This window comes from Vipera berus (assembly GCF_964194415.1).
Source record: "Vipera berus genome assembly, chromosome: 7".
Taxonomy (NCBI): Eukaryota; Metazoa; Chordata; class Lepidosauria; order Squamata; family Viperidae; genus Vipera; species Vipera berus.
The window spans coordinates 69,250,355-69,270,710 of record NC_138209.1 but is presented as its reverse complement, the minus strand read 5'-3'; the positions used below and the strand labels follow the sequence as shown (position 1 = coordinate 69,270,710).

The 20,356-nt window shown below is 40.3% G+C and overlaps 1 protein-coding gene across 1 annotated transcript in view; it reads right to left on the bottom strand.

The window, feature by feature from the left end:
* The window catches only part of NFXL1 (nuclear transcription factor, X-box binding like 1), a 50,640-nt gene that overhangs the window by 15,012 nt on the left and 15,272 nt on the right, over positions 1-20,356 (bottom strand). The window contains exons 8-16 of the mRNA XM_081332984.1: positions 18,215-18,329; positions 17,710-17,834; positions 16,601-16,723; positions 15,183-15,273; positions 13,312-13,432; positions 11,672-11,831; positions 10,177-10,268; positions 8,225-8,246; positions 1,417-1,557 (exon numbers count right to left, since the gene is read on the bottom strand). Coding sequence (XP_081189110.1) covers positions 1,417-1,557; positions 8,225-8,246; positions 10,177-10,268; positions 11,672-11,831; positions 13,312-13,432; positions 15,183-15,273; positions 16,601-16,723; positions 17,710-17,834; positions 18,215-18,329 — 990 coding nt within the window. The remainder of the gene's footprint in view (positions 1-1,416; positions 1,558-8,224; positions 8,247-10,176; positions 10,269-11,671; positions 11,832-13,311; positions 13,433-15,182; positions 15,274-16,600; positions 16,724-17,709; positions 17,835-18,214; positions 18,330-20,356) is intronic.

The following is a 20,356-nucleotide window of genomic DNA, read 5'->3' as shown; positions in this document are numbered from 1 at the left end:
CTCAGAGCCTCACTTGGGCGAGTGTCGTGGGCTCTCAGGAACTCACTTGCGCAAGTGTCACGGGTGCTCTCGGCCCCACTCGCGCGAGCAATGGATACTTGTATGTGAGCATGCACCTGGCCCTCAACAAAACCATCTCCTTTCCCCCCCACCACTTCCCCCAGGCCGCCAACCTAGAAAGGTTGGGGAACTCTGACCTAGAAGATGTAGGAAGTATATCCAGGGTCAGTCACAGATGCCTATACACTAACGCTCCAATTTTGGGGAACATACAGGGTGAACTTAAAGTACATGTAGAGAGCAGATATGATATAGTTGCCATTACTTCAGTCATCTACTGCAATTATCAGGATTTTTCCTAAAGCAGAAAATAAACTACCACAGGTTTGTAAAAAAAATACTACTAATGGCTTAGTGGTGGGCCAAGGCCTTAAATAAGGCCTTAAACAGGATAAAGTTTTATTTTAATATGAAAAGTCAGAAATCTTTAGAGCATTCTGTAGTTTTTGGCAGCACTGCGGAAGAAAACAGAAAAGAAAAAAAGCAGCACGAGCCCAAATAGAATTGTTGCAGCAAAATCTAAATACAGTTACGAGGCTCAACAATTATCAAGTAGTGTTCTATTATCATCTGCAAATCTGTATCGCCATTACTATTATCATCTACCAGAATACCCGGTAAGGAATTCAACAAATTAAACCTTCACGAGCCCTAGCAAGCTATAGGTTTCCACTCAGCATAGACAGAGAAAGGGGTAGAGTTAAGTAGATTTACAATCCTATTTAAACTGCTGTGTAGAGCTCTGCCATTCTTAAATACCTAACTGATTCATGGGGTCCCTGTCTGATGCCACCACTGCACGACAAGCAAGACTGAATAACATTATTCAAAAAAAATTATTACTATTAGAAAGAACGTTACATTGAGAGGCTCCGTGCAACACATATAAAAGGTAAAGGTAAAGGTTCCCCCGCACACGTGTGCTAGTCGTTTCCGACTCTAGGGGCCGGTGCTCATCTCCGTTTCAAAGCCAAAGAGCCAGCGCTTGTCCAAGGACGTCTCCGTGGTCATGTGGCTGGCATGACTAGACGCCAAAGGCGCATGGAACGCTGTTACCTTCCCACCGTAGTGGTCCCTATTTTTCTACTTGCATTTTTACGTGCTTTCAAACTGCTAGGTTGGCAGAAGCTGGGACGAGTAACAGGCGCTCACTCTGCTACACGGCACTTGGGATTCGACCCGCCAAACTGCCGACCTTCTGATCAACAAGCTCAGCATCCTAACCCACTGAGCCACCGCGTCCCTGCAACACATATATACCCTACTTATAATGTAATGCACCTGTTAAGAAAGCTTGGGGTGGGGTGGGGTGTCTTATCGTGAAACCAGCTGTTTTCCACTGAAAAGATGACTTACCTTTTGCCGGTCATTGTTTGCATCTGTTTTAGAAACCGTGTGACATTCTTTTAGGCAAGTATGATTCTGACAATCAAGCCACCTTCCACAGACTCTTTTGCAGGAATACGGCCCTGCACTGTGGCACGGCAATGGGGTTAGCTGAAAGATTGAAACAATTACTTGGGGGGACACTGTAAACAACCTTCAACATTAATTCTACGAGCTTTCATACAAGACAGATTAACACATGACATTTAATCCTTATTTAGGACATGTTGCTTCAATCATAGATTTTAAGCAGCTTACAACAGTAAAATCATATTTATTAAGGTTGATCACACAGTCAGCCAAAAGTTTAGACTGGATTTGACATTTTTATCCACCTATTGGGAAGGGCAGTTGTTCTTGGATGATGTTAAAGGTATCATCAAAGGATATAAATTGTTCGAAGTATTATTATTATTATTATTATTATTATTATTATTATTATTACTTATTAAATGCTGCCTGACTCTGACAAACTCTAGTACCGTAGAAGGCAACCGATATTTGTGCTACCACACATTTCATGCAACGATATCCAAAGATAGCTGGTTCAAATTTTGATAAGGATATTACTATAGGCTTCAATAAACTAGGCAAACTATTTAGACCCATTTCATTGCTGATACAGAGCAGTGTAAAGAGACAGATTGAATTTTTAGCGCTCTACCAGTCAGTTTCAGAAAATCCTATTGCTCATGAATAAATCTTTTACCTGAGCTTTTTGGAAAAGAATACAAAATGATGAATTACTGTAAAAAAAATCCTTAGGATTTTGAGAAAATAAAAACTAGATGTTGGCAATAAATGGTATCAAAGTCTTGGTTTGTCATGGTTCCGACAAATGCAGTACTTCAAAGAACTTCAAGGCATTGTTTAAGAATCTTTTAATATAGTTCCATAGCTTCGGCAGGTACATATGGAAGCCAAAATCTGAATTCTCCTCCCCTGAACACATCGTATCAATCACAATTCCTTCCCTTAATTTAAATGTCATAAATCACATTCTCCAATTAGCTTAAAATGCAAACTTTCCCTTAACAACCTGCCAAATTCTTATCTTCTCTTGTTACAAACAGTCTTGAGATACAATCTCCCTACTCCCCGCAGCGTCCACTAATTCTAGCTCTAAAAGTAATATACGAGTTAAAAGAAGGCTACGTCTCCCTATGTTGTCAAGCAAGAACATCCAGCACCATTGACAACTGTGGCTAATGAAATAAGTGGTTTCATCCTGCTGCTGCTAGATGCTACAAGATTAATCTCAGATTATCAGGTCTTTTTCTTTGACCAGCAAGATGTATTCATTTTCCTGTTAATGTAATAGGATTGTGATACTCATTTGATTTTGGAATGTTAGTGATATAAGCATCATTAAAATAAACAGGCATAATATTAGATTCAAATATTTTATTATAAAATATTTAAAATTATGGGGATGCATTGTGAATTATTATTATTTCATTTATGAAGATGTTGAAGAATGCTGGGCCCAAGACAGAACCTTGATATGTCCCACTGCATACTTCCCTCCCTGTAGATGTTGTACCATTAAGGAATACATGCTGAGTGTGGTCGCTCAGCCAACCTTCATCAACACTTCAAAACTCCTTGTAAGGATCTGGAAGAAGTGATTATATTTCAGAATTCTTATAAAAATAATCTGAAGACAGAGTAGGAAAAAAAGCAGAGACAGACACCAAACAGAGTTATTAAATACAGAGGAGGCTTATGAAGACAGAAGCCAATAGGAATTCTGATTATGCTAGAGATCAAATGCTGATCTGACAAGGAATAAGGAAGAGAAGGAAAGGAGAGGACAAACTACATGGAGAAAAGAAATATAAATACCAGGAGCCTATTCAGAATATTAAGCAGGAAGAGAGAGACTCATCTATTAACGTATGCCTTAATCAGCTTTTATTTTGATCTCTCTCTCTCTCTCTCTCTCTCTCTCTCTCTCTCCATCTCTCATCTATCTCTATCATTTATCTATCATCTTATCATCTCTATCTATCTCTATCTATCCATCTATATCATTTATCTCTATCATTTATCTATCATCTTATCATATCTATCTATCTATCTATCTATCTATCTATCTATCTATCTATCTATCATCTATCTATCTATCTCATCATCTATATCTATCATCTATCATATCTATCCATATCATCTCTATCTCTCTATCACCTGTCATCTTATTATCTATATCTATCATCTCTCTCTCTATCATCTATATCTACATCTATCATCTACATTTACATCTATCACCTCTGTCTGTCTGTCTGTCTGTCTATCATCTACATCTAAGTATCTATCTATCTATCTATCTATCTATCTATCTATCTATCTATCTATCTATCTATCTGAATTTTACCTGGAAACTTTGTACTTTTATTTTTCTATCAATAAAAAGTAGTATTACTATTATTTCCAGAGTTTCATACAGTTCCCTCCTTCTCAGCATTTGGAAGACAATTTTACTTTGTTGGGGTTTCAACTCTAGTTAAATGTTAATTGGCATTATAGTCTTATAAATGGACCAGCTACAACAACAGTAAAACAATGTTCTCCATGGGCCATGAAAGTATACTACAATAAAATTTTAAAAGCAGATTGAACAAAAATGCTAGAAATGTCTCATCCTTTCATAATTTCTAAAATGCCCTAAAATACATGTTGAAAGATTTAGTTCAAAATTATTGACCCCATTTCATCTTCTGACATTCTGAATGGACATTTCTGTAGAACGTCCTCTAGTCTGCTGCACCTGTGCATAATTTTTACTTACAGGTAATCCTCAATGTACAACAGTTCATTTAGTGACTGTTCAAAGTTACAGTGACACTGAAAAAGTGACTTATGACCATTTTTCAAACCCATGACTGTTGCAGCATCCCCATGGTTACTTGGTTTAGATTCAGATGCTGGACAACTGACTCACGCTTATGACGGTTGCACCGTCCTGGGGTCATGTGATCCCCTTTTGTGACCTTCTGACAAGAAAAGTCAGTAGGGAAACCAGATTCAATTAATAACAGTGTTACCAATTTAACCACGGCAGTGATTTCACTTCACAAATTTGGTGAGAAAAGTCATAAAATGAGGCAAAACCCATTTAACAAATTTCGCACTTAGCAACATAAATTTGGGGCTCCCTTGTAGTCGTAAGATGAGGACTACCTGTATAGAGAAAGTCTTGGTGCAATATTTTTCTTCTGTGACACATCCTGCTCTCAACTCTTAGTGTCCACCTCCACTCATATGCCTCTGAAAAAAACAACATGAGCCAACAAGGTCCTAACCTTGCCAAGACATCACATCATCTGCAAATCTCAGCCTGCTGTAAAGTTGAGCAATAAGAGTTTCAATCCACACTCCTGAAACATAATCCATACTTGTTTTAAATTAACAATCTATGCCAGATGTTCTAGTCTATTATTAATGGTATTTTTTCCAAACCTTAGCGGTCTCAATACATGCAGTTGTTATTTTTTACTAACCAGGGTCCGTTTTTATTGATATTATTATAATTAAATTAGCTGTAACAGTTTACATTCCTGCCAGTCTACATATGTTTTCTAAAATATACATATATCAGAATGAGAGATCTTGTGTAATCACCGAAAGCATAACATTTTGAATTAAGACCTCCCTATCATTTTTTTTTAATCCCCTCTTGTTTCGCAATAAGAAATTATACTCAGATGACTGGCTGACTACAGCCTTACTGAATCTTGTTCATCAAAATAATCCCTGAAGGCCACTGATCATTATTTTACTATCAAAATTCAAAAACTGAAGCATGTTAACTTTAATGTTTCCTTAAAGTTGTGTTGTGTAAAAGCTGCCGAGTTTTTAATATATTGAATTGGGAACTGAAATTTAGTCTTTTTGCTTAGCTTATGGAATGGAATTACCCATGTACTCCTAAAAATATACATTTAAAAGTTGTTAAAGAGAGAAAAGGAACAAGATCAGAGATGTTGATTCTCCAGAATCCACATGAAATAAATAAAATTATTATTACCGTTTAGTATTAAAGCCACTCTTCTGGTCACAGATAGATAGAAAAGTGGTATCAGTCACATAAAAAAAAGCAAAATAAGCACTAGCACAAACCAACTATGTAAGATTTTCTGCTATGAACTTCCAACAACTGGCAGTTCTAAGTATTCAGGATAATACTTCAAGCCTAAGCTTGAGTCAATAAGATGAAAAGCATTTTAAAAGGTACGAAGGAGAAAGGAAGGGGTGCCAAGACCATACTGCATTTTGAGACTTATTGCATAAAGCAAAGGTCCCCAACCTTTTGGGCACCAGTGACCGGTTCTGTGGAGAGAGGTTTTTCCACAGATCGGAGGGTGCGTGGTTTTGTGTGCTGCCTACATCCCACAGACGGGGCTTTGCTTGATTGTGCGGCTTGGTTGCTGGCATGCCGTGGCCTGGTACTAGTCCACGGACCAGGAGTTGGGGTCCCCTGGCGTAAAGGACTGGAAGACTATTTTGTAAATTACATTAAATAGTAACCACAGTGAATTTCCATGGCACATCTAAAATCCATCATGGCATGAAACCTTACATCAGAGGTCTTCAAACCTGGCCCTTCTATGACTTGTGGACTTCAACTCCCAGAATTCCTCAGCCAGTGTGCCTGGCTGAGGAATTCTGGGAGTTGAAGTCCACAAGTCATAGAAGGGCCACGTTTGAAGACCCCTGCCTTACATATTATATACCTTATTTGTGCATGACACCTAAATTCTCATCATTGTTATATTCTCAAACTGTTCATAAGCACATCAGTCACTCCTAATAGCAAACTTTGAGAGCACGCATAATTGTCGTTTGATGTTTCATTCACCAACTGTCCATAGTTGTGGCAGTGATGAAAAATTTACAACTATTTCTCACATTTATTTAGATTTAGATTTAGATTTAGATTTTATTAGATTTATATACCGCCCTTTTCCCGTAGGACTTAGGGCGGTTTACAAGGTGTTTAAAACATCAATACAAAAATTAAAAAAAACAATTAAAAATGATTAAATTCAGTCCCTGAAGTAGAAATATAAAAACCCCAATTAAAACTCTCAGCCTGGGCCGGAAAGCTCAAAGAGCCAGGTCTTCAGGTCTCGGCGAAATGAACGAAGGTCGGGGGCAGTCCTAAGCTCCACGGGCAGCTGGTTACAAAGGGCAGGCACACCCACAGAGAAGCCCTCCCCCTGGGTGTTATCCGCCGGCAGTCTTTTACCGCCGGCACCCTGAGAAGACCCTCCCTCTGCGAGCGCACGGGACGAAGGGAACTTGATGCTGGCAGCAGGTGTTCCCTCAAATATCCCGGACCCAGGCCATTTAGGGCTTTATAGGTCATCACCAGCACCTTGAATCTCACCCGGAGGGCAACCGGAAGCCAATGCAGCTCACGGAGTAGAGGTGTTACATGGGAGTATCGGGAAAACCCCATCACAACCCGCGCAGCTGCATTCTGCACCAGCTGAAGCAGCATGCATTTATGATTTTTGCAACTCAGTAAAGCAAAGAAAAACTGAAATAAGAACATAATCACAGTCACAGTTTCATTTATTGACTGCTTGCCAGTCCTAATTCTCATAGCCAAATGGGGAGTACTTGTAGAGTAGATGAATTGTGGCCAAAACTGGATTATCAAAAAGAAAGAAAGAGGATGAAAATGCCTGTGGAAACTCAGCTAGGTTCAGAAACAATTTTTTAAACCTCTTTAAGAAGTCTAACGGAAAAAGGGAACTAATGCCCCAGAGGACAGATGAACAAATGGCATGCCCAACTTAGAAGGATGCAATATATTTGGCAGCAGTTTATTTGTTCTGTTTATTATGTCAACTGGGACCATAAGTCATATTTATAAATTCTAGTTCTCCTACGTTCTCTCAAACCCCCTCCCCCTGTATTTTTTTAGGTATTTGTAGTAAGATTGAACTTTCCCCCAAACATCATCTGTCAAAGTTGCCTTAAGTTGCTCAGATGAAATTGTAAGAGACCAATTCACTCTTTACAAATCTCAAGCCATTTTAATGATGGAATATTCTTGTTACTTAAACATATTCTAAGAACCTCACTTTTTTGTGTGTGCAAAATTCAAGTACTCATTTGAGATTTTTCCATTTTAAAAAACTGAAACTCCACACAGAGTGCATGCTGATTTCCGTTCATACTACCTGATGCTAAAAAACCTTTCTCATCTTCCACCCAGATGACTTAAGGACCTCTTGTGTAATATTGAGATCAACACACATTATTTCTTTCATGGAACTGGAGAACTCTCAAATGCTACTTGACTAAACAACATTTGAATTCCATTTTCATTTTCAAAATATCATTTGCAGATTCTGTTGAAACAGCCACAAAATATATCATGCCAGCAGTTATCAGCTGACAAACCATTTAATGGTTTCCAAGAAAGATAGCGTGCAAAAATAATAAATAATAAAGCCCCATAAAAAGAAGCGAACTAATTAAACATTCAGAAAAGGCTATTTCATCAACGTGCCCTGTTATTTGAAATATGTCCAAAGTTTGATCAAACGGGGACCTCATGCTTACAAATGCTTTAGAACAATTTTGCATTGTTCTGCTGATGAAAAATTATCTGTGGGTTTCAAACAAAAAAGCAAAACATTTTGGTCGCAAATAAACTTCATGTCAAGTCAATTATATGCTCAAGCTTAGTTCTGAGACCCTTAATTAAAACCAAGTTATGCACAGCTCAGTTTTGTTTCAAATAGTGGCAGCTATAATGACTCACCTCGTGTTTTCCAAAGCATTGCCTGCAAAGAGAAAATAAACAAGCTCAATTTATTTAAACATGATTCCATTTCGTTCATCTGAATGGTTCCTTTGGGAACTCTTTGTAGTGATCCTTCAGATAGGCCAGGGGTAGGCAACCTTGGCTCTTTTATGACTGGTGGACTTCAACTCCCAGAATTCCTGAGCCAGCATGGCTCAGCTTGGAAGCCTCTCCCTTTCCCCTCAGCATGGCTGGCTCAGGAATTCTGGGAGTTGAAGTCCACGAGTCATAAAAAAGAGCCAAGGTTGCCTACCCCTGAGATAGGCCAACTTGTTTGTCTTTGTATATGAGCAAAGAGAAGACTCCGGATTCTCAAGCATGGACAACTTGCTTCAGTCATCCTGTTTTATTAATGGGGCTCGTTCTTATAGGAAGAATCAGGGAGAATGAGAAAAAGGAAATACGTTCTGGGCGGTTAAAACAGTTGTAGCGTCTGTCGAGGAAAAGATATGGCAGGAGGCTGCAAGTTGCCACTACTGGGTAAGTAGAGTATTTATTTGATTTATTTTTGTTCTGCCTTTTATTACTTTTTATAAATAACTGAAGGTGGCCTATTGTCCTATTTTTCTCACAACAACAACAACCCTGTGAGGTGAGTTGGGCTGAGAGTGAGTAACTGGCTCAAAGTCATCCAATCAGCTTTCATGCCTATGTTTTTTTTTAAAAAAAATAAAAATAAAGAAGGTCACTGCCAACTGTAGGCCATGGAGGCAGTGCTGTTTCTAAGACCTTGCTGCAGTCATGTGTCAGGGCATGGTGATGTCATGGTGCGCCATTACCTTCCCACTGAAGTGGTACCTATTCGTCTACTCGCACTTGCATGCTTTCGACCTGTTAAGATTGGCAGAAGCTGAGGTGAGGACGGGGGCTCACCCCACTGCGTGGAGCTCGGGTCTCGAACGTGGGCTGCCGGCTTTCCAGCCGACAAGCCCAGTGTCTTAATCGTTGAGCCACTGGGCCATCCCGTTCACGCCTAAGGAGAGACTAGAACTCATGGTCTCCTAGGCAGACCAAACTGGCTCTATGCTGCTTGTTGACCTTCTTTTTTTTCTTCCCAGGCTGCAGTTTAACCGAGGAAGTCTAAAGTGCCCTTTGTCAATTTTAAAGATCCTGCTTTTGCACACCAGGTAGTTGCTGGTAAAACTGACTGGTCTCTGGGCCCACCTATTCATCTGAATATTCTGTGTGATTGGAGCAGGGATCTGAAAGCACAGGAGCTGCCTGTAACTCCCACCGTCAGGGACAATTTACTCTCCGATTAGTTTTAGACTGGTAGCTCCTTATAAATTCCTGCAGAGGAGGAAGAGCAGTTACAGAGGTTGAGTAAGCCAAAACTAAAACCAGGAGAAAAAAAAAGGAGCTGCTGTTGGTAAGAGAAAACTGGGATTTATATACTTTGTCCAATCCGGTTTGGCCTTCGTAAATAGTGCCCCACTTAACTAAAGCACAAATAAGTTGCAATACAGGTAGTTCTCAACTTACGACCCCAACTCAGCCCATACTTTCTGTTGCTAAAGTGAGACGTTTGTTCGGTGCGTTTGGCTCCATTTTACGACCTTTCTTGCCACAGCTGTTTAAGGGAATTGATGCGGTTGTTAAATTAGTAACATGGCTGCTAAGTGAAAACCGGCTTCCTCATCGACTTTGCTTGTCGGAAGGTCGCAAAAAGGTGATCGCATGACTCTGGGACACTGCAACCGTCATAAATACGAGTCGGTTGCCAAGCATCTGAATTTTGATCACGTGACCGCGGGGATGCTGCAGTGGTTGTGCGAAAAACGCTCACAAGTGACTTTTCCCGGGGCTATTGCTAACTTTGAACGGTCCCTAAATGAACTGTTGTTAAGTTGGGGACTACCTGTACTGTGCATTTCCATGTACTGAAAGTTACAAGAGTTAAAATAACTCACGTTGGAATAGGGACGTGGCACGGAGGGCAAGGCAAGGCTGTCTGAATAAAAACAGGTGCGGTGGACTGTTCCCACGGTCCTGCAGGCTGATGCTTTTAAGAAAAAGAAATCCACAGATAAGTCCAACAAAGCCTTGGCTTTACAGAAAATAGTACACAACAGTTACCGCATTTTTCCGTGTATAAGACGCTATTTTTTTTCCTGCAAACACCCTGTTCAAAAATCAGCTGCGTCTTATACAAGTGCAGCGTCTTATACATGGAGTCCCCAGCCCAGGGCGTGCCTGTGTGGGTTGCCATGCCGCCTGGTGCAGGTGTCAAGCCCCTGTGGGCTTGCCACTAAAACGGGAGGGGGCAAGATCGTCGGCCGACTGAACTTCCGGATTTGCCGGCTCAGCTGTTTGGCGCTCCGCCGAAAAGCGGATCGTCATGGAGAAACTCGCATGCCAGAGCCTCTTATACAAGGGTGCGTCTTATAGACGGAAAAATACGGCAAGTTCAAAGCAGGCTGTGACGATTAATCACAAGTGCATTATTCTATAAGTTGTGATGCCAATTCCATCTGGACACATCCATGCCCCTTCAATAACTTAAGGGAGGTTTTCACTTCCCCTCCCACAGTTATCCATTTCAAACTCATCATCATCATCATTTTAGCCATTGTCTTATCCACTGCAGGATGAAGCCATCTCCAACCAACACGGTCTTGAGCTTTCTTTGCCAATTGGGCTCACAATAACTTGCTAATGACGTCGATCCATCTTGTTTTAGGTCTCTTTCATGGACCTAGTGGGATCCAGAGGGATCCCTTCTATGACTGCCTTGGTCCACCTGTCCTCGGTTCTTCTTGCTATGTGACCATTTCCGTTTCCATTTCAGTTCTTTCGCTCTCTTGAGGATATCGTATACTTTCGTTTGTTCTCTAATCCTTCCACTTCAAACTCTTTCAAAATAAGTCATTATCTGACGCATGGATAAATAAAACCTCCATCAAAGTCTCAAGATTCATTACATCCTACAATCTAGTCAGCACCAAAACATCACCCGCCAAGTGGAAACCTATCTTGGTTACCTAGCAGAAATTAGACAATGTGGGTAAAGAGATCAACAACCCTTTTTAATTTCTAAAGTCAGCAAACCCCATAACATCTATCTGTAAGCATTTTTTTTAGCTTTTAAACCAGGGGTCTTCAAACTTGGCCTTTTTATGACTTGTAAACTTCAACTCCCAGAATTCCTCAGCCAGGCACGCATGTTGCCTGGCTGAGGAATTCTGGGAGTTGAAGTCCACAAGTCATAAAAGGGCCAGGTTTGAAGGCCCCTGCTTGTGGACTTCAACTCCCAGAATTCCTCAGCCAGGCACGCTGGCTGAGGAATTCTGGGAGTTGAAGTCCACAAGTCATAAAAGGGCCAGGTTTGAAGACCCCTGGCTTAAACTCTCTTTGCTAAGAAGAGTAGAAGACACTTTTACGTTACACTTTTACATTCTGTCTTACCAAGCCAGTTTGCTTTACAAGGGCTTCATCATGGCAGGAAGCCGGGCACAAGTGCCTGCATTTTTCTAAAACTTTCTTGCAGGCCTGGTGGCAAGGAGGGCAAGGGCCAAAATGGCAACTGTGTTTCTCTCGACTAGGATGATGGCAAGTTGGTGGCTGCCTAGAACAAGAAAAGTCAGACATTAGTCCAACAGTTGACTTATCCCTATAGTCATTTCGCACGATGCATATTCGTAGTTAGAATCTATAGTTTGAGACCAGCTAATTGAAAGAATATTTCTTATTAAAACCTTGTCAAGTGTTCTCAGATCACATCTAGGTCTCAGGGACACATTTGGTGAATTCATGCATTCATTCACTTCTTCCTTCCTTCACTCCCTCACTAATTCATTCATTCACTTATTCATTCAGTCCTTCCTTCCTTCACTCACTAACATTCATTTATTCAATCACTCATTCATTCACTCCTTCCTTCACTCACTCACTAATACATTCATTCACTCACTCATTCTCTCACTCCTTCCTTCCTTCACTCACTCACTCATTCACTAATTCATTCACTCCTTCCTTCCTTCTTTCACTCTCACTAATACATTCATTCATTCATTCACTCACTCATTCACTCTTTCCTTCCTTCACTCACTCACTCACTCACTCACTGACTCATTCATTCATTCCAATTATACTGATTTAGGTAATCCTCGACTTACAACCACAATAGGGACCAGAATTTCTATTGCTAAGGCAGCTGTTGAGTGAAATCACTGAGGTTGTTAAGTGAATCACCCGGTCACTAAGCAAAACTAGCTTTCCCTACTGACTTTGCTTGTCAGAAGCTGGCTTGGAAGTTCACGTGACCCCTGGGATGCTGCAACCATGCTGGTTGTAAGCACCCAAATTTTGATCACCGTGAGGATGCTATGAAGGTGATAAGTGTGAGGACCAGTTGTAAGTCACTTTTTTCCAGCGACACCAAGGATGGGCAATTTTGTCCAAATGGAGTAAAACTACAGAATTTGCCATCAGAAAATTCTGTGACAATTCATGGAGGATAAGGATACAGTTTTCTGCAGTTTTCTTGGGAAGGTTTTCCAGTGGTTTGCCATTACCTTGTTTCTAGGACTGAGAGAAAGTGACTGGCAGAAGGTTACACAGTTGACTTCATGCCTAAGGTAGGACTAGAACTCATGGACTCCTGGTTTCTAGCCAATCTATCTAAACCTAACCCTAACCCAGGAAGCAGGTGAGAGCAAGCTGGAGATCTTGCCAAGAAACCTGAAAGGACAAGTTGACAAGGTCCCCAGGAGTCAACACTGACTCAAAGCAACCCCCTCCCCCAAAAGGACAGCAATTCAAAGCTTTGTGCCTATAAGCTGCAGTTCATTAAAGTTTGGAATTAAAAGTTCCCAACTTTCACAACTTCATAAAATGTGCTGTTATACTCTCTACAACAGGGGTCTTCAAACTTTGGCCCTTTTATGACTTGTGGACTTCAACTCCTAAAATTCCTCATGTGCCTGGCTGAGGAATTCTGGGAGTTGAAGTCCACAAGTCATAAAAGGGCCAAAGTTTGAAGACCCCCTGCTCTACAAACTTAATTTAAGAAAAAAATAATAATACCAAAACAAATCAATACTAACCTGCAGAATTCTTTGCACCTGGGAGGCTTGGTGGTACGTTCTCTCCCACAAGGTACTTTGAGAACCGTTTTACCACAATTGCACTTCACATCCAGAGTTTCAGGGCACGGATAGCAGCTGCCTAAAATCAATATATGCGTCATAAAGCACCAGTTTTGAAGTAAGACAATTAACAAATTTTGGAAAACCACTGGTAACTATCCTGCCTCATCTTTCCTGATCAAAGCAACTAAGACTAATTATATCAGGCACACAGTCAAGACCAGGGGCCTTCAAACTTGGCCCTTTTATGACTTGTGGACTTCAACTCCCAGAATTCCTCAGCCAGCGTGCCTGGCTGAGGAATTCTGGGAGTTGAAGTCCACAAGCAGGGGCCTTCAAACCTGGCCCTTTTATGACTTGTGGACTTCAACAACCAGAATTTCTGGGAGATGAAGTCCACAAGTCAGAAAAGGGCCAAGTTTGAAGACCCCTGGTCAAGACCATACGAGACTTTCATTCAGAGATCTGAATCACATGTGTCTTATTACAATATTTACAATGCACCTCGTCAATAATTATTCATGAATAATCCTCTATTAAATGATTAAAGGAGCCGCGATGGCTCAGTGGTTATCTATTACATATTTACAATGCATCTCAATCAATATTATTCATGAATAATCATCTATTAACTCAGTGGCCCTTTTGGGCACCAGGGAACAATTCCGAGGAGAGAGGTTTTTCCAGCAGACTGGAGGGGGCCTGGTTTTCCATGGTGCCTGCCCAATGGATAGGGCTTCGCTTGTTTCTCCAAACAAATCTGAAGGAGTTTCATAGAATAATAAAAAAGGGTTCTGTGAGCATGCAATATAATAGAAGGTAATAATAATGTGGAAAGCTTGTTCATCATCTCAATGTGTGTGGCATGTTTTCCTCAAGCCGAAAACTAGCAACTAAATTATAGGATTATTCTTGTGCAATTTTCATCAATACGATAAAAGCTAAACAAACTGTTCCTCGTGTTCTGTAATTTTCCCCCCACCAAACTTTATTTTAATTCATTTATTTTAATTCCTTTTATATCCCGCCCTTCTCCGAAGACTCAGGGCGGCTTACAAGCTTAGCAGTAGCCTTCATTCTATGTATATGCCTGCTTATTAGGGCTTTCACACACACCCCAAGCGGCATTATTACAAAGTCAGCTTAATTGCCCCCAACAATCTGGGTCCTCATTTTACCTACCTCGGAAGGATGGAAGGCTGAGTCAACCTTGAGCCTGGTGGGATGCGAACCTGCACTAATTGCAGGCAGCTGGTGTTACTTAAGGAGGCATTAGCCCACTGCTCCACCAAGGCTATTTAATTCAATGCATTAAAAATAAGAAATAACTTAAATGATGTTATTAGAGCTAGTGGGGACTTTTTTTTTTACTATTTATTCTTTAAGATATTTCATTCCTGTATCATCTCTTGACACAGACTTATCAAGCAAGGAAATTAACAAGGCAATTAAACTGGACTGAGAGGTTTTGACCTATTGTATTTTATCACAGATAAGACAGAATTTTGGGCTCCAGAATACACCCCCAAATTTGGGTTTGGTTTGTCTGCAGATAAGAGCTCAGATTTTTTTTTTAAAGTGCACCACAGCTTTAAAATAGTGTGCTTTGATAAATGGTGACAAAACTATTTGCCGTTTCCTACCTGTTGCCACAGTTGAAAATTCAAGGGTCACTCTGTGAATGATGCATTTTCATGGTGTTTGGGCTGAAATGTGAAAGGTTGGCTTTATCTGTGATTATGTACAGTAAATGTTTTGCAACTGCAAGCAAAGACTCAGGCACCATTTAGTTTAAAAGGTTATAAGCAGGATTTCCAGCACATTCTTACCTCTGTGGCAGACTGAAGGACACTTGTGGTTACGACATCCTAGCATTCGACCACAGACTTGGTCACATGGTGGACAATTTCCAGGACAACACTGTATCAAATATATAAGTTCTCAGATATAGAGACTGCTATAAGAAATTGCAAGTCTATCCAGATTTCCCTGACTAAATGCTATTATGTACAGCAGGACTTAGTTCTAAGCAAGCATATGCAAGACTCATAAACAAGCATACATAGGTTTTACTGAACACCATCAATAGTCAGATTTTGTGAGATGGGTGGCCATATAAATATGATTTACCAATAGTCCTCAACCTGTGCCTGGTCGCTTAACAACCACGATGAGTCACAAAAAAGGCCATAAAATCAGGTCAGTCACACTTATCACCTGATTTATGATCATCATGAGTTATGACCATGAGGAACAGGCTCCATTGTAGCCATAACGTGAAGACTACCTACATAAGTAAATGAACAAATAAATGAAATTATCATTAACAAAAGTTATGTTAATAATTGATTTTATTTGGAATAACTCCATTCCCTCAGCATGTTCACCACTGCGTGTATATTCAATCCTGACAAAGCTTGAGGGAAGATGTGGCCCTTACAGCTTTTCTACCAGTGTCTTTTGACACTTCTGTAAACAGATCTAGATCTATGATTTTTCCCTTTTGTACAGAGGGAACACAAAACAGAGGATTCAAGGGAGATAGGGACTGATTTTAAAAGGGATAATAAACATGCAACATAGCAGCAGGAAAGCCTCCAGAATTTTCTATTTTTTTCTTCTAAATCAACATTTTGTCCCTCTTGCCAGCATGCTGGCTGGAGAATTCTGAGTCAAACTCCACATATCTCAAAGTTGCCAAGTTTGAAAAACACTGCCTTAAATTCCATTATTTGCAAACTAGATTTGGTAAAAAGCAAATAGCTTTGTACCTTACAGAAACAACCTTGTATATATTTATACATGTATGTGTATGTGTATGTGTATGAGTATGTGTGTGTGTATTCTTTTGAGAGCAGGCAATCAGAATTTCATTTTTTAATGAGTGCCAGTGTGTTCACAGAAAAAAGTCCTATCTTAGCAGTGAAGTATTATTTTCCTTTCAGATTCTTCATAATCTTGTTCAATAAAAATCATTCTCTTCAGAGTCTGTTGCCCTTCTTTTGTAATGGGAATATCATTATTTCTTGAATAACATTATTCCTTCTTTTTTTTAAAATGAAAACGGAGCTTTAAAAAACATGTATTTCGCATACAAGATTATTTCACATACCAGGAAACATAGAAGCTGCTTTGTATTTTTTGCAGCATATTTCTGCACGCAATCACATGGTTTCATAGACCCAAAAGGAATTTCAACATTAAATGTCCATTTTGTTCTAAAATGCAGCACATCTCCAACATTTACCTTTCTTTTGCACTGGTGTTTTTGACAATCCCGTATTTTTGTACACTTGGTTTCACAGAGGTATGGCTTATGGCAGGGCATCTGTTTCATATGCTTTCCACAACGACACTGCTTTTCAACTTCCTATTGAGGTACAATGGAAAGAAACTAAAGCTGGCATGCATTATGCAGGTCAAAATCTGGTTACTTAACTGATAAGAAATTGGATGATGTTAAAAATAACCCTTTAAAGGAAAAAATGAGAGATTAAAATAGTCTCACAACTGGGGGGAAAATACCTCTTAAATTTATATAATTATTTTATTGTACTTATTATTTATTTACCTCAATATACAGTAACACTTTGGAATAATCTCTCAGTTACCTCAATTTCTGGGAAAAACAATAGTTTATTCACACGTTGTTCCTGTCCTATTCAGTATGAATGACATTACAGGTAATTATGTATTATATTATAACGTGACCAGAATTGAGCTGAAAACGTCTGAGGCTAAGCGAGACTTAAGTGAGTTTTGCCCCATTTTATGACCCTTCTTGCCACCGTTGTTAAGCGAATCACTGCACTGTTAAGTTAATAACATGGTTATTATGTAAACCTGGCTTCCCCATTGACCTGCCTTGTCAGAAGGTTGCAAGAGGGGATCACATGACCCCAGGTCACTGCAACCATCATAAATACGAGTCAGTTGCCAAGCATCTGAATTTTTGATCAAGGGACCACATGGATGCTATGAAAATAATGGTTCATCACTTTTTAAAACGTTGTCGTGACTTCAAATGGACCCTGAATGAACTGTTGTAAGTCAAGGACTATCTGTATTTGGATCAGCTTCATTTAAATATGCTCCTAAACATTTCCCCAAGCCATTTTCACATAATTACTTGAGCATTATCTTGTTTTTGAACAAAAGAAACTAGAAACTACAAGATGTGCAAGTTCACACTTAGAAATAATGGAGAATAGGAAGTTTTTGGACTCCTCAGTGAGAAGTGGATGTGTAAAGGAAAAAGAATTTAGTGCCTCAGGAATATATACCGAAAGAAGGCCTTTCAAAATAAAACTAGTGCAAATCTATTCAAAAGAACCAAAAGGGGAAGAAAATTCTAACCTGTCTACAAATTTCGCAAGCACCTCGATGGCAGCGTTGTGAACATCTGTGAATCCCACATTCGAGAACTTTGTCACAACTGTCTCCACAAGTTGGCACATCTTCGGTACACGGCAAAGAAAATTCTAAAATAAAAGTGAAATTGAAACTATACAAATTGCTGCCGTTTAATAGATTGATGGGGGGAAAAAAAGCAAGGATGTATTTCCACGTGTTTTTGCATTTATCGAAGACACGGTGTTGTTTTGAAAATCTTGATTTTTTACCCCCATGATCAAATGTGTAAATAGTACCAGGCAAAAAGTATTGGACATCACTTTCGGCAACTTTTCAATAACCCAAGTTCTTTGTAGAGTTTTAACCAATTCCATTTTTCTGTCTTTCACTCCTTCGTAATGCAATGTGAATCACAACTGTTTTAGGAAAATTGTATTACCGGTAATCAAATAACTGCATGGTGAATTTTTTTAAAAAAAAAAAACAAACAGCGGAGAAGGAAACTTACTTGATTTTCCACAAGGGCAAGACCTTTTGCCAGATCTGGGACATTCACCACAGGAGCCGCCATGACAAATTTCTTCACAGACATGATAGCCACAAGACAAGGTTCGCCCACAAATCTGGTGAGAAAACACGCATAGCAATGGCAAGTTAAGGGACATAGAAACGTCTCAACAAAATACATGAGGAAAAAAGTAAGTTCTCCAAATATGTTAATACGTAAAAAATTAAAAGATAGAAATAAATTATTTATAGCTTTACAGCAAGACCTGATCTACTGATGTTGTAGACTACAGTCTTATAATCCCCAATTAGCATAAACAATTTTCCAGTGGGGAATTAATGGGAGTGAAGGGAATTAATGGGACTGGAGGGACCTGTCCTACAGTATATCATGTAATAATAATAATAAAAAAAAGATGGGAAAACTCTAGTTCGTAAGTTATGTTGTTGGATTTTGTTGTTGTTGTTGTTAGTTGTGAAGTCGTGTCCGACCCATCGCGACCCTATGGACAACGTTCCTCCAGGCTTTCCTGTCCTCTACCATCTTCTGGAGTCCATTTAAGCTCACGCCTATGTTGTTGGATAACATCTCTGAATACAGATAGTCCTCAACTTATGACCACAACTGAGCTGTTACTAAGCGAGACAGTTGTCAAGTGAGTTTTGCCCCATTTTACAACCTTTCCTGCCACAGCTGTTAAGTGAATCATTGCAGTTGTAATAACACGGTTAAAGTAAATCTGGCTTCCCCATCGAACTTGCTTGTCAAAAGGGTACAAAAGGTGGCCACATGACCCCAGGATTTCTACAACCGTGGTAAATATGAATCAGTCGCCAAGCATCTGAATTTTGATCATGTGACCATGGGAATGTTGAACAGTCATGAGTGTGAAAAACGGACATCAGTGGCTTTTTTCAGTATCGTTGTAACTTAGTCACTAAACAAACTGTTGTTAAGTCAAGGATAACCTGTATTATCCATCATTGGCCATTATAAGTACGATTAATGAAAATAGAAGTCCAATGACATTAAGAGCCTCATCAACAACCCCATGTTTGGACTAGAGCAGGGGTCGACAACCTTAAACACTCAAAGAGCCACTTGGACCCGTTTCCCAGAGAAAAGAAAACACTGGGAGCCGCAAAACCCGTGCGTGCGCGTGCACGAGGGGCAGAGCTTGATTGGAGAGTTTAATTAAAAAGAAATAGAGGCTGCTGTGCATGAGTTCTCTCTCTCTCCCTCCCTCCCTCTCCCTCTCTTTCTTTCCCTCCCTCTCTTTCTCTCCCTCCCTCCCTCTCTCCCCCCCTTTCTCCCTCTCTCCGATCTTCTGCTCACCTGGCCAGCTGGCTTCATGCTGTTCTCCGACAAGCTGACACACATTCTTATTGGGCTGGCTCTCCTGCCCTCTCTGTGTGTGTGAGAGAGAGAGGGGGGGAGAGAGAGAGAGGGAGAGAGAGGGAGAGCTGCTGCTTTCTGCTTCCTGCTGCTTCCTGCTTCCTGTGGAGACGCAGCAAAGGCAGGAGGCCCGCCAATAAGCTTGTCAGCTTGTCGGATAACAGTGTGAGGCCACTCTTTTTTTTTACACACAAACACACAGAGAGAGAAGGGAATGGCAAGTGCCTCTCTCTGTCTCTCTCTGTCTCTCTGTCTCTCTCTCTCTCTCTCTGCAAATGGCGGAGGACAACTGGAAGCCGCAGGAGAAGGCTGAAAGAGCCGCATGCGGCTCCAGAGCTGCGGGTTGCCGGCCTGTGGACTAGAGCTTTTCTAAAGTTATATCTGGTTTCTAGCTGAATAGTTTGAAGACATATTCCTTTGATCACTTTGTATTTCAAATAGAGGTCAGCTAAATTTGACTCCTTCAACACGAAAATATTGATACTGTAACTAGGAAAATTCTCATCATTGTAATAGTTGAAGAAGGGAAGGTCTGCAGATGGGAGATTAAAGGCCTGGAGATTAAAACATGAAGAACGGTTGCAGGAGTTGGATATGGCCAGGCTAGAGAAAAGAAGGCCGAGGGGGGACATGGTAACAGTATTCCAGTATTTGAGGGGCTGCCACGAAGAAGAGAGTGTCAGTTTATTTTCCAAAGCACCTGAGGGCAGGACAAGACACAATGGATGGAAACTAATCAAGGAAACA